General features: G+C 34.7%; 1 protein-coding gene and 1 long non-coding RNA gene across 4 annotated transcripts; one reads left to right on the top strand and one right to left on the bottom strand.

Moving 5' to 3' along the window:
• Positions 1-369: 369 nt before the first annotated feature.
• Positions 370-10,865, bottom strand: LOC107023773 (ERAD-associated E3 ubiquitin-protein ligase HRD1B-like). Of its 3 annotated transcripts, XR_001457249.2 has the most exons (9): positions 8,881-9,032; positions 7,145-7,689; positions 5,833-6,009; positions 4,252-4,401; positions 3,984-4,174; positions 3,379-3,532; positions 2,407-2,671; positions 1,195-1,462; positions 370-1,123 (listed from the first exon to the last, which is right to left on the bottom strand). XR_001457249.2 is itself a non-coding variant. In XM_027917852.1 (8 exons), the coding sequence occupies exons 2-8, from the start codon at positions 7,675-7,677 to the stop codon at positions 1,322-1,324; spliced, it is 1,611 nt and encodes a 536-aa protein (XP_027773653.1). In that variant the 5' UTR covers positions 7,678-7,689; positions 10,743-10,865; the 3' UTR covers positions 370-1,321. The 3 variants fall into 3 exon arrangements, 2 of the variants coding, with proteins under 2 accessions (XP_027773653.1, XP_015080056.1); XM_027917852.1 differs by lacking the exon at positions 8,881-9,032 and adding an exon at positions 10,743-10,865 and having other exon boundaries at positions 370-1,462; XM_015224570.2 differs by having other exon boundaries at positions 370-1,462.
• On the top strand, positions 10,660-15,469 carry LOC107021693. The gene is made up of 2 exons (XR_001457060.2): positions 10,660-10,829; positions 14,825-15,469. It is a non-coding gene; the product is annotated as an uncharacterized LOC107021693 (long non-coding RNA).
• The last annotated feature ends 161 nt before the right edge of the window (positions 15,470-15,630 follow it).

Genomic DNA, 15,630 nt, shown 5'->3' with positions numbered 1-15,630 from the left:
AATCAAACTGATTCTCTATTCATTGTTAAGTCCTCTCATTGTTTGAAATTATGCTATTATATTTTATTAGTTTGTTATAAAAATTAATATACTTTTATAATCATTTTATCCTTAGAAACTTATATAAACACACAAATGTTAGAAATTTATGTATTCATATATATACTATAACACTTTTAAGATCAGAATTTTAAAATTTTTCGTGTCTTTCATAAAATTCATATGGATTCAAATTATATCGAAAAATAGAGGAAGCAGACCTTAGTTTGATTCAGCCCTCAGCAGTTCAAGCCTTCCTATTCATAAATTGAAATACGAGTCTATGGACGCCCAAAAAAAAAGAACTTTTGGGAAGCAATGAGACCAGAATCACTAGTGCAAATAGAATATTCACTAAACCAACTAAGGAACTCACATATCCAGCAAGTTAAGTGTAATAAATTGGGTGCAAACTGGATGAATCATCCAGTTATACATTGCTCCAACAAATAAAATATCTGAACCTGCAGAATAAATGAGATACTAACATTGACTTTCTCAAAGGATCAGTTTGCGGCGAGTTCCCTTGCATATCCCTAACCAAACGAAAACGATTTCTGGAGTACTGGTCCAATGCCTGTACAGTGTACACATTACAGCAACTCTCAATGCTGAACTAAGGAGGCCAATTCAACAGCCTGTCTGATGTCCGACAGAGTTTTTGGTTTGAAATTGGCACTGATTTATGATACAGATAGCACAAATAGAAGTGTGTTGTATGTTAATAGTTCAACTGTTCAAGGAATGAACACTACTATTATTATGCATGCAAGGCTAGAGATGAAATGGTCACAAGATCAAACAGCTTAATTTTCTAATCCCATGTGTCAACTCCGGATGGTTCAGCATATACTTGATACTGATATGCTATCCTGAAAATGGAAGAAACTTACTCCTACTCGGTATTTGCACCAACCCTGGAATGGAGAAAGCAAGGCTGAAGATCCAGAGTCTTCTTGAATGCATGAATCAGGCGTCATCTCTCACTTTCCTACTCGAACATATAATATCTTCTGCTAAAATTGTTGTACCTGTTTATGTAGTTTGCTAATGGACCGCTAAATGAAGATGTGAAATTGAAACTCTGCAGAGATACAAGAGTTGGAGATCCTCAAGAAAGGAACTTGCAGAAGAAAGAAATCGTCGATTTCTCACCTGCAATACAACGATATCCAGATCACTAGAGAAAATACAACCAACAGATCCTCCGGTGAATTCCATTGTTCAGCAGCCATTCTAACTGGATGATTACAACTGCACTTTATTTACAGATGATCACTCCTTAAAAATCTGCACCTTCAGCCTGTCCATTTTGAGCATTCTCTAATGAAATTGCTTTTCCTTTGCTTTCAGAAACTTTTGCACCATCTGCTGCTTTCTGTGTCTTTGAACTCTGTAGAAGCTTGAGCTGGTTTTGCAGAGCCTAGATAAATAAATGTAGATTCCATAGGTAAATATATATACATCACATATACATACATACATGCATATATATATATATATGCATATATATATATATATATATACACATACATATATATATATATATATATATATATATATAGAGAGAGAGAGAGAGAGAGAGAGAGAATAAGCAAAAAGGTAACCCAAGAAAAGAAACACTAAGAAGCAATCTTGAAAATGAGAATCGAATCCACAACAGTGTGATCTTATACAGGGTGAAGGGCTAAACATCAATTTTCAGAGCTGTATGGTCCATAACTATCTCAACCGTAACAGAATATTAAATACATTCCATCCCCCCTTCAAAGAAAAATGTCCAAAAAGAGAATATAACAATCAAAGCACTGAGTTTCGCCACCAAAGTTGTAAAGTAACCATTTAAAGAGGAGTTTTGCAATTTTCCACAGAATTTCATCTGAGGTAATATGTTCTACCAACAAAGCTGAAGTCCCATTTCAAAAAGAGAATAAACTTTAAGAACTTCAAAATATTTTAAGACAAATAGAATAATGAAAATTTATTGAAGTGTGTGACCATCTCATTTAAAAGCTTAAGCTATTAGAGAGATAACACTTTTATTTACTTAATTATATAATTGACGTATCTCCTCATGTGCGGGCTTGATCTTTTTTGATAGGCCAAGCACGAGGAAATTCTTTTTGTTAAGTGATAATGGGTGGTAGTGAGACTTGAACCCAGGACCTTCACCTGCTCTAATACCATGTTGGATGTGTGAAAAACTTCATCGTAAAGCTTAAGATATTAGAGAGATCACACTTACATTTACTTAATTATGTTCTCAACAGAACTAGAAATTATCTCAATGATGATTAATGCATATTGAAATTAGCAATATCAACAAACATAAAAGAGAGTACAAATTAACCAGACAAATGTTCATACCTTACACTGCTGCTGTAAGAATATCCTATGGGCCTCGAGCTGAGTATCTGAAGTACTAAAATTACTCCGTGAACCATCTCCAACAGGCATGTTAGCACCAGGATATCCTAAAGGACCAAAACTGCTCTGTGGATAGTAAGCAAAAGGCATATTTGCATATTGATGTTGCTGTGACCATTCATTTGCAGCACTCTCTCTTTGTGAGTCCACGCTGACAGAACTGACTGGTCCATAGGAAGGAGGAAACAGAGCATGTCCATGAGACCTGCAAGCATGAGAACAATTAACTAAAGTTCTTTCATTGTGCTTAAAAGAACTACAAATTTTTGGACATAAAGACGACAAGCATCCCCTTGTCAACTGCCAAAAAAGAGAGAAAAAAGGGAAGTCACCACCATCAACCTCACTCTGCCTCTATCACTAGTTCACACCACGTGACCAAGGAAATATATGTTGAAAGTCATTTCCCATGAAGTTATGGACAAGTTAATTAGCAATCATCTGCTAAAGTCAAGGGTTACATGACAAGCCAAATCTCCAAGGCAACTCATTGAATAAGACTGATCCCACAACATGACAAGTGCTTATGTGAAATCTTCAGAGGATGCCAATGGCATACATTGGATGCTCCTTCATTTCTAATTTATCTGTACTATTGAATTTGAAGAGATTGGTATTCTTTAATGTAAATCCAGAAAACAAGTGGGGCTAACAGTTATTACTGCTTATAAAAAATTGAGACCAACAACTACTTGTTCTTTTTGAAAGTAAAACTGCCAACAGTTACTTGTTCTTAGAAATAAAAAAGAGAGCATGAAACATAATGGGACATGGAGAAGAATCAACGTAACTATGCTTATCAAGGAAGATAGTCAGGGAGGTTTATGCCTTTACAAGCACTTCTGGGGGAAGGTCTCATAAATATACAAAGAAGATAAGCAATACAATGTTGACACAGAAGAGAAATCATACCGGCTTAGTGTTGGTGCAGAAGGATAAACAAAGGACTTCTCATAAATTGCAGCAGCAGCAACTGCAGCTTGGAGTCTAGCCTGGTGCTGACTAACATAACCATTTGTCCTAGGATCTGCTTGGGAACCTCGAGATGTGCTTGCTAAACTTGTTCCTGTGCCGATTAAAAATTCCCAGAGTGCTTAGTAAATAGATATTATATACATCCGCACTTTGTACAAAGAATTATCCAAGTCCTTAATAGCCACAAATAATTCCCTCTAAGCATGTCATCTTTAAATAAGAGATTACAGATGACAATCCACAAGCTGGGACACAACTATTCAGTGTACACCACATGAAATTTCTTCCAAAAAAAAGTAATTTTGTTCCACTACTATCATGTAATCTTCACCAATAATCAACACACTTCAGCAGAAGTTTAATGGTCAAAACAGCTTATTACAAACAAATGGGTGATTTAACCATTCATCTCAATTCTACTATAGCAAAAAAACCATGATGAGCAACATTTGGAAAATGAAACATCAATTTCCAGGCGTCATTCAAAATCAACTTATAGAAGTTGATACACTATATAGAGAATCGCCAGTTTTAGGTGATACCTTGCTGAGAATATCCAGATCCAGCAACACTCGTCCCATTTTCAGGTGGTACAACAAGAGCTCTGCAAGTAGGACACGTGTTCTGACGTTCTAGCCATGACCGGAGGCAATTGACATGAAAGAGATGTCCACAAGTAAGTTTCTTGGCAGTGGTCATCTCCTCACGACATATGATGCAGATAGTGTCACCTCTGCAGGAACGTTAAACATACTCATAGTGATGAAAAAAACATATACATACCAAGACTCTAGTTAGTGAGAAACTTACCCATTGAGCTCTTCCAGTGTAGCATCTGGAAAACGATCATTCATATTTGAAGTGATTTTCCGATATCGTATGTAATCAGCAACTCGAGTCTTGAAGTTGCGGAATGTCTCATAAAGCTCCCGAATCAAATGCAGAGGCACACCATAATTGCTGAAAGTCAAAGGAAATAAAAAAATAAATGAACACATAATAGTGGGTCAAAAAGAACATAAATAATATGGACAGAACTAAGTAGTAAGAAAGATTGCATGTCCCAGAATGTCCAGGAAAATAAATAAATAAAATCAGAAGGAAAAGAGAGAATATATACACCAATGCTCGATCATAAACAAGAGATCAGATGAATGATATATTTAAGGTTGCTTCTACCAAAAGCCAAACAAGTATCAGCAGAAAAGCAAAAAGGATCATGCCTGAACTAAACTTTTTTTTAACAATTTGATTGTTAGTGCCTAAACTAAACTTTAACACACGGGGCCACCCTTCCTGCACTACATTGGAGGTATTTGCAGGCATCACGTGATTATTTACATCTCTTGATGAAACTCAGTGAAGCTTTTGCTAGCATATTTATGTATAGATACAGATCCCAGTCTAACTGTATAAGAGGATGGAAGATCAAGACCAGAACATTGTCAATTGCTGTGTAATGCAGTGAAAACTTCTTTACTAAAAAGTGAAGGGGAGAAAAGATGTATTCTACTTGACATCAGCTACAAAAAAATTTGAAGTCCCAAGAAATATCCAGGAGCAAAAACAAAAAGGAAACAGGACTTTCTCTTCAACAAGAATGGCCCTAACACTGCATTTTCCAAAAGAAAGTAATAAGACATGGGAGAAACAGATATGTTTTACTGATCAAAATTTTATCAAAGCAAGAAAATGCTTTCATTTGACAACATTCAACAGAGGTATACTAATTTGAGCCTATTGTTGAGCCCCTTCACCCTCTATCCATAAGCAATGCAACAACTAATCAATCACAAAATGTGCAAATAGAGATCAAACAACCTTTTATCCAAATACTTGAATTGGAAATTACAGAAGTTTCTAATACACGTATAAGTGTGGCACATCTGAATCAGCACAGACAGCCAATCATCCTATTGCTGACCGAAAAGAAAATTAACAGCTCTATGAATAATGTTTTAGTCCCATACTATTTAGAAGCTTAGAAGTTCCTGAGGGAAGTAGATCCAAAAATTCCCAGGGATAGTTGGGAAAGATGGGAAGGAGCCTCTTTATTTTTCACTATCATTCACTAGAGAGAATAAATGAGCTCGATTAGATACACTGAGAACACCACGTGAAAGTCTATGTTATATCACAAGAATGTAACATGCTTGAACTAATTCAGGAGTCTTTTGATGTCAGTATTAACTCTCTCAAACCAAAAAATGATCTCTTGCTTTCCTTTTTGGTCCATTGCTTTCCTTAAATGATAACCTTTTTCCATTACTATTCATTGACTTTCAATTATACACTACAAGAAGTTTCATCTTTTTTAAACAAAGTAATTGACACGAAAAGAGAATGAAGAGTAATAGCAGAAAACAATAAAATAACATAAATTTGACTTACATAAAAATCATGAGGAAGAAGCACATGTACATAGTCAAGTGGATCAAGTCCCGAAGAAGTTCCAAGTAGAAAGTATATACGGCCTTCCTCTCCCATTGTCCATCCATAAGCATGTCACGTACATAGAAGACATATTTTACAAATGTTGCAACAGTTGTTGTAGCAAGTATAATGTACCTGAGAAATAGTGGCAAAAAGGTAAAAGGTTAAACTTCATTAGGGAGCTAGATATGGCATACATATAATATGATGAAACTGCACTTGGAAAAACAAAAGCAGCCATATGGTCAAACTGCACTAGGGTAAAACAATAGCAGCATATTGGCCAGAGTAACTAACATGATTCCCAGCATACAGCAGGTAGAAAAACCATTTCAAAGTAAGCACACCCCTTGTCACCATATACCATTTCAAAGTGAGCACACCCGTCCCCTTGTCACCATATAAGTTAAAATATGCAGAAAAGCAATGATGAATAAGCCAAGAATGATAATTGACTTCATCCATCCATACAACAGTCATGTGAATTAATGCATAACAAAGCAAAGATTTCCAAGTAAACACTGAATTGTGCATTAAACTATTCAAAATTGAATAAAACTGACCCCAAGAGGTAGAGAACGGGAAATAGGGTATACGAATACTTTAACCTGATCAAGATTTTCAATATATGGTTTTAAAAATCTAATCTACAAAAAAACTCTTCATCATCTAGCTTTATAATGATAATCATCTAGCATTATAATGATTAAAACATAGGGTTTTCAAAAAATACCAGCTTTAATAGTTCTGCCTCCAGTTTGAGTAAACTAGTGCAAGAACTACAAGCCTGTTTGGATTGGCTTTTGGCTTATTTTTGTTATTTTAAAAAATAATTAAAATCAAGTGCTTATAAGCACTTTTTAATTTTACTCGAACACTTCAAAAGTGCTTAAAAGCTATTTTGGCTTAACACTCTTAAAATAAGTTAATCCAAACAGGTTCTACATCAGAAAGATAAACAGCATTTGCAGGTGCAGAGATCCAACACCATACCTTGCCAACCCCAGTAGACAGCAAATTGTATCTGTAAAGTATCATATATCCCCATGTCCGAAGCCCACCTAAGTGTTTACTTAAAGCAGAGGCATGAAACATGCTTGTATAACCCCTCAACCCGGTGGTATCCAATCTAATGAAGCTCTACTCCTTTCCCTGGCATATATCTCAAATTGCACCCCAAAGAACGACTAGACTAATAGTACTACTTTAAGGATCATAGCACATATTCAGACGGGAAAAATTACAAATGAATTAAAACAGCATGGCTTACTCAAACGCGAAGAAGAGAGAACCAGAAGCCTGTCTTGTCTGTATCAAATGGTTCATGTAGTTGTACAAAAGGAGACTATCTATGAGAAGGAGGAAGCCCATGAAAGAAACTATGCGAATGTGGGACAACTTAGTAACAGCTGGAGTTGTTTCAATGTACTCAACCCGTTTCTGGGCCAACCAATGCAAAGTCTTGACTAAAAATAGTGCGGTAACCATGGTAATAAACGTCATGGAGAAGTCTTGCCGGAAAATAGTGATTGCAAAAAGTATTTCCATGAGTTCACGCCATGACTGCTCATTTAACCTCTCCACCTCTGCCTCTCGAAGGGTACCAAGGAAAATTTTCTTGGTTAGCTGCCACAAAATGCACATAGTGGCAAGACCCATGTTGAGGAGAAGCACCAGACTGATCTTAGATGTCGATAAATAAACCATTGCAGGGTAAAACTGGCCTCTACTATTAAAGGCATGATAAATGACAGCTAGAGAAGCTATTACACTAAGCCCAGCATAAGTCCGCACTCTCATCATTTTCTCTTAACCCTGTCACACAAAGCCACTACTCAGTCAATTATCAAGTTTTCCAGATCCAATCAAGTAAAGAAGTCTGTATGTATCATGTCAAAATTAAAACATGTACAACATATATCATATATGATAAAGTAAAATCCCACTCTTTGAAGATTTACAAATTTTGATAGAAAAAAGAACATATTAATAATTATTAGACACCTCAATAATAAGATTCCATAACATAAACTGAAAGGTTCATGCAGAACGACTAATTTTGATTTCAAAGGATATCCAAAACTAATTGATTACAAATGTCTATATTTAGATAGTCAACTATGAAATTCAGTCGTTCGAAGAACTAGAACTTGGTAAATGACTTCATCACATATGCCAACAACTCAGGATGTTGTAAATGTTCCATCTTAAATGACCTTATTCCCTTTTTCCTTTTAAGTACATGAGTCCCAGAAAATTAATAAATGATACTGAAAGACAAATTACTACAAATAGTGACTTCGGACCCTTTATCACATCAAGCAAATGACCATGGGCAAACACTAACCAGAGCAAACCAATTGGTAGTTTACCGGCATAAACTATCAGAAAAAGGATGGTTATGATTGTTGTAAATACTAATCAGTGTACTGACTTTTGAGGAATAGACAAAGTTACCATTTTCAAAAAAAAAGGATGGTTATGATTGTAGAGCGTAACACAGGGAAACTGTGATGATGGAAGTAAAAGTACAGTAAAAAATTAGTTTGCTTATTGAAGCTGAGGCATAGCTATCTCCATCTCTTTAAGAAGATTTAAGGGCACTACATTTGTTTTTAAAATTCATTAAATATGTACAGATTATTGATTTAGAACAATTATAATCCAGAACACATAAGCTTCAAATCCCGACTCCAATTCTGAGCGTACAGTAGAGATTACATCTTCTAATGGGCTATAACAAATTAAAATTCAAATAAACCGTTTTCTAAATCGACCCCTCGTAGTTTAACACCAAAGGAGGAAAATATTCCAAATTTGCAACATCTAAGAGAACTCCAGAAATAAAAACATCCAGATTATTACAATTTACAACAAATTTTTAGAACAAAAGTAAAGATTATGAAACAATTATCGGTGACGATGAGTTTCGTTAGTTCCGCAAATCAGCCATTGACAGAAGTGAATGATAAATCTACAATTAAATCTTCGTGAGTATAAATTTACCTGTTATCTTCCTGCTGATTCTGAATCGTTTATTGCTAAATTTTGCGCTTTATTAAGTTAAAGCATAAGAAGAAGAAAGTAGAGAAGTGCTTCGCGCGTCGTTGGGTAGAAAATCCCAAATTGTTGTCCGCCACGTGTGGACACAAACCTTGCCCGACCCGACGGACCAATTGGTTAGATTGGAATATTTTAATTAAAATTATTTTGTACCCGTGTTTTTATCTAGGAAAAAAGGTCAAATATGCTCCTAAATTATTCGAAAAATTTTAAATATACTCTGTTTAAAGTTTGAGTTGGTATGTTGGACATATTCAACTTATTATGATATGTTTGAAATATTCAACTTATTTTTCATTTCTTTAAATGCACATTGAATTGTCATGTCATTTTGACCTTACTACATGATATTTATATTAAAATAAAAAGAGATTCAGACTCATTAACACTTAATTTGACCCATTAAACAATATAATTTTCATATAAAGCAGCAACTGTATTCATCTTTTGATAATCATCGGTTGAGCTTCAAATTTTGCTACACTGATTTCATTTGTTTTACCAAGGATACTACCTCACTAGTAGTTCCTCTAGAATCCCGCTAATCATAGATACAAATGCATCAATATACCCTCTAAGTGCTCCAAATTTACTCATTTAAAATTTGATCTCATTAACAATCCAATGAATAAAAGTTCCTTTTCACATGATAAATCAAACAAAGTTGCTTGATTTTATACCATGAGTTCAGGTTCATGAAAACTCATATATTTCACTCTTCCTAACCTAACTGGTTCTTCAGAAGCTTAGATTTCTGTGAATGGTTTGACTGGTTGGACGCGAGGTGGAATATTATGTTATCTGCTTTGATCTGATTAAAGAAAAATTCAAACTTATAGATATTCCTGATGATCGTGATTTAGATCACCAACTTGTTCACAGAAAGTGATCCTCTCAAAACCATAAGCTTTATGTAAACAAGTTGGTGATTAATATCACGATCGTCAGGAATATCTATAAGTTTAAATTCTTCCTTAATTAGATCAACGTAGATAACATATAATTTAGTTCGCGTTTAGCAGTTAATACACAAAATCATTATCTAAGTTTATGAAGAACCAGTTAAGTGAGGAAGAGTGAAGATATAATTTTCTATAGACCTGAACTCAGGGTATATACTCGAGCAAATTTAATTGGTTCATCATATGAAAAAAGACTTTTAAAATTTTATATTTATTGATTTGTTGATGAAACTTAAATTTTAAATGAGTAAATTTAAATCAGTCAGATTGTATATTGGGATACTAGAGGATAACTACTGGTGAGGTAGAGATATCCTTGGTAAAACTAATGTAGTCATTGTAGCAAACCTCGAAACTCAACCTATAATTATCAAAAGGTGAATACAATTGTTGCTTTTTTATGCAAAGTGAAAAAGGAGCATACTTGACTTGTTACAGTGACATACGGATTTGTATGATACAATATATAAGTATATTATTTAATTTAATTTTATTTTATATTTATATTTTTTAATTTTAGTTATATACAATTAAATACTTGGCACAAATAAACATACGTCTTATATGTAGCATTCTACGTAGTATTTTATGTATATTATATGGTATAGAACTTATATTTATATTTATTTAATTTTAAATATTTTATATATATATCTCTAAAATTGAAAGACAAAAATATAAAATAATGTTAAATAAAATAATGTTAAGTTAAACACACATCTATGTTTTAGGTATATTTTTATTATTTTAAATTGAACAAAAATGATGTAAACTGACTATGGATAATTATTTTGTTGTGTCAAACTGAGAGTATGAAGTGATTAATTGGCCAAGAACCCTTACCGGAAAAACTTCAAATTCACCGTCGAAAGTCTCAGCGGCGGAGTTAAGCATTGATGTCATCACCTCCACGCGGCCAAATGGATGCAGGTACAATTTCTTTTCTACCGTCCGTATTGTCATCTGTATTGCAGATTTCCCCAAAATACATTATTAGTACCAAGTGATTATGGAAGAAATTTTGCTCTGTTGCCTGTTAACCATTCTTCCTTTTCTCTTTTTACCCTAACTTATGAGTGAAGGATCAAAAACATCTGAAGTATCCCCTTTTTCGAGTTTCACACCTGAATTATTATGAGTTCACACTTCTAATATTTATTGAAGCTCAGTTATGAAATTTTAAAAAATAGGGATACTTTAGTTGTGTTTTGGATTCAGTACTATCTTATACATAGATAACGAAATCAAAATTTTAATTTTTCCAAGTCTCTGCTCTCTATTATGATTGTGCCAACCATCCAAGTGGTTGGAAAGTGATCAAGAACATGCATTGTTGCTTTGTCTACTTCTTTTGGCTCAACTGTTTTCACAATTCATTCAATATGTGAAATATCTATTTTTTCCCTCAAGTAAAAGAAAAAAAAAACTTCTGAACTCGAAACAATAAGCAGAACAAAAGTAAATGCTTGGAGGAGACCTCATAAGGAAGCTGATACTTGAATAATACTAGATGAAAATTAGTTTTTATTATGCATAACTGTATGGAGCACTAATTTTCTGCGCTTGCCGGACATTTCTTAACTTCATTTATTTGTTGAAAAAGCAATGAGGATCTCATATCCTCAAGAGTACATAAATAAGGGTTGAAAATAAAGTTTTTGTAAAGATTTGATTTAGTGTATTTCCCCCTTTTTTTTTATCACAGGAGATAAGTGTAGGAAAGAACTCGACAAAGGGATCTTCTGTATGCCACCTGCATGTGAAAGAGAAATCGATTGGCTGCTCAAAAATCTCTTCATGCAGTATGGCAGTAAAAATGCATAGTCAGTCTAAAATTTAGTTATAGAGAATACCAATTAAAGACTAGTTATAGGAAAAATAGACACTTGGACACAATAATGAAATTTGTGAAAAACCAAAAGTTATCAGAAACAGAAACAGCTAGCTAAAAGGGAATTACCTTGCTTACCAGTGCTTCATTTGCTGGATACATAGTCTGGTTAGAGATCGAGCTTTTAGTCTTCCCATGGAGAATTTGTCAGTGGTACGGAGCTGCTATATTTGCTAGCATTCTGTTGGAATCCAGTAACAAAATAACTTCGGGCAAATGGAGTAACAACTGCTTTTTTTCTCTGAAGATATTTTCCTATTGGATTCCAAAAGAAATACTAGCAAATACAACGGCTCCTCTCCTTCCAAACATGCATGCTCCTAACTCCTATCGAACTCTAGTTTTCTACCTCCAACTCATCTGTCTAATGTTTCTTCTACTTAGACTTCTGAATTTCATGTCAGCCAGAGAGTAGACTGACAAAACTTATAGGAAAAGAAGATGGATGCGATTGAGATGGCAATTGGGAATGAGGGAACATCTTGTGCACATTTTCTAATTGGTGAACGACAGATCTCTATGCTTTCTGATTTAGTTCCAAGCAAGGTTAGTTGAGAAATTCATGTAAGAACTAGGATCGGAATGCATAGTTAATGAAAGATTCATTAGATCTCTGCAGATTCAACAGAAAAAAAACAGAAATCTTACAAAGAGTCCAAGGATTTTTGATAGGTAGAGAGAGAAATGGAGAGCAAGACGGCCGTATTAGGGTAAAGAAGATGAGAACCCACCACCAAAATTCACAGATAACACAATATATATATGTACACACACACATCAAGGGTAAATTGGTGAAAACACATGCGAAACAAATAAACATTTAGCCCTAAGTCGGTGAATGGGCCGAATGGACCGTGTGGGCTGTGCCAGGGCCTGGATTAGGTAGAGATGAGATGTGACTCAACAGTTAAGTCTATTTTAGAATTTCCTGAAATATGTTGTGTGTTAATATCTATGTTGCTCAGTTTCTCCAAAATTGTTGCCACAGCCGTGTCGTATTCTTCAAATGCACTACTTTTGAAATATCCGAAACTCACCCGAAGACATTTTTGAAGAGTCCGAGCAACATAGATTAATATGTCTCTCAATTTCCTTAATATATGTATAAATTTTCTGACTAGAACCTTATGCAAATAGAGTTATTGCGAACCGCATCTGTTAAGATAAACCTTTTCTAGAAGGAAATGTTTCCTTTTATCTGTTTTTCAATTAATATACTTATATATTCTATCTGTGACTTGGATTAATCTGTGACTATAGCCTATATGAGCATCCATTCTTCCAAAGATATGAGGCGACACAACAATATTTTACCATGAAGAATGAGCCCTTTAGCGGATTCCTTCATTCTTAGCTTCTAGTATACCTTACAACCTAACTTTGAATTATCACTTCCATTGGTCTCAAGTAAAATGCAAGAGACCAATGGAAGTGTTCAATTAAATTTCACCTATCAAGGTTGAGGGCAGGATTGTTGCCTATTTTCCTTTCATAAAAGTGGATTTACGTACTCCCTCCGTCCCATTTTATGTGGCACCCTTTCCATTTTAGTACGTCTCAAAAAGAATGTCACAAACAATTTAACTTCAAAATACCCTTAATGAAAAGATTTTCAACCACAAATATCTAAGAATAGATTTAGATCACAAATTTCAAAAGTCTTTCCTTAATTCTTAAACACCGTGCCAAGTCAAACGATCCTACATAAAATGGGACGGAGGTAGTATATCATTTTCCACATGAGTCTGTCAAACATGACTAGCCATTAGGGCTCCTCTATCAAGTATCTACAATGGCTTTCTTATTGTATATCTACTTGATAAAAACTCATCCATTTCTCAATTTTAGCCAACAGAAATTTTGATGGAAATGATCTTTCTATGATAGTACATCCTTTTTTTTTTGGAATAACAGTGAATGTACTTATTTTTGAGGGAAAATGCACAAGTACCCCCTCAACCTATGCCCGAAATCCCAAAAACACATTTATTATATACTAAGGTCATATTATCCCCTGAACTTATTTTATAAGTAATTTTCTACCCCTTTTCGGCCTACGTGGCACTACCTTGAAAAAAAAGTCAACCAGTGCTGGGCCCACAAGATAGTGCCACGTAGGCCGAAAAGGGGTAGAAAATTATTAATAAAATAAGTTCAGGGGGTAATAGGACCTTAGTATAGTATAAGTGTGTCTCTGAGATTTCGGGCATAGGTTGAGGGGGAACTTGTGCATTATCCATATTTTTGGTGTATATGTTTTGTTTTCTCTATTTAGATTTGTGTTAACAGTATTCAGCCCTTTCTTTAAGTTTCCAGATTCAGGGAAGCGAAATTTCTCATGAACCACGTTTCCCCCTCCCTATTTTCTGACGTATTGTACTCCTTCACATTTAAGAGTCTAACCTATTAAACATCAAACTTTTTAAGCATATGTCAAATGTTTATCAAGCAAGCTGCATTTGCATAGTAATCTCAACCTCTGTTGCTCGGACTCTTCAAACATGTCTATGGCTGCGTGTGGGTTCTCCAAAAATAGTGTATTTTTGGAGAACTGGTATGGCGTTGGAAGTGAAGAGTCTGCGCAACTTATATCTCAACAATGTCTTAATTTTTATTTTCTGTGGTCTTGTTTCTCAGAATCATAATCTTATTATGGTCAATAGTTGTTTTCATAACTTTTCACTGCATTAATATCTATTGACAAATTTGTGTTCTTTTACTTTGAACTATTCAAAATAATTTGGGTGTTTAATGGTGAGGATCAATTAACTTGTTTGCTGATTTCTTACTTTTGAAGAGGTTGAAAATCCAAAAGAACAATTCTAGGTGAGGGATGTTTGAAAGATCTGAACAAATAAATCTTCTACTTATTTTCTTTATGTAATGATTGGTTCACTAATTTCTTTAACTTCACCTGTTCTTTCTTTTCTATTTTTAACTGATGTCGAAGGCCATTTGACATAAAGTTCTATTTTGTTTTCATTTTAATTTAGTTCTATTAATTTGGAGGTAATCTTTTCTTCTCTTTTGGCAGATGAAAGTTTAACGCCCAAACAGTGAGGAGGAAGGCTGAGAAGTAAGATGCCTCCAAAAATCATCTCTTTCAGCTAGAGGTCGGGATAATCTTATGAGGAGGAAGTTCCATATAGCAAATAGATGCTACATGTGCTTGTGCAACCTAGAATCTATCAATCACCTGTTTCTTCATTGCACTGTTGCCACAGACCTTCGATACATGTTCTTTTCTCTCTTTGGACTGACTTGGACCATGGCAGGCTCTTTGAGAGACGCTTTTGTGTGCTGGTGCTCCTAAAAAGTTGGGAAGTGCATCAAAATGATCTGGTCTTTGGTTCCTACTTTTGTATTTTGTGCTGCTTATGGATAGAGAGGAACAAAAGGTGTTTTCATGGCATCTCAACTCCCATTTCCTCTCTTAAGGCTAGATGTCTCATGTGTGATTAGTCGTTTTAGGTTGGTCAACCACTCCTCTGTAATTACTGTTGAATCTTTCCTAGAATATGTCAGCTCAATAGATCTATGTTGATAGTTATGATAGCTTTTTTCACCTTTGTGGGAGCTGCTAATCTCTTCGGAATGCTTGCATCTTCTTGATGCTTTTTGTTGGTGATATCCTTTTTATTTCATCAAGAACCATGAAAGTTTTATTGTGGAACATTAATTTGGTTCAGCACAAAGCTGTTGCTATTGATATTAGCACAAACTTTACCTCACCTAAACTTGGTATTTCCAGCCTTACCAACTCATATTTCCAATTCCACGCCAATTTCCCTTTCTCAAGCTGTAATCTAGCAAATACAATAGTTGATATGATCACATAAT

Source organism: Solanum pennellii, chromosome 6 (assembly GCF_001406875.1).
Source record: "Solanum pennellii chromosome 6, SPENNV200".
NCBI lineage: Eukaryota > Viridiplantae > Streptophyta > Magnoliopsida > Solanales > Solanaceae > Solanum > Solanum pennellii.
Note: the sequence above shows the minus strand (reverse complement) of the source record. Positions and strands in the feature narration are given on the sequence as shown.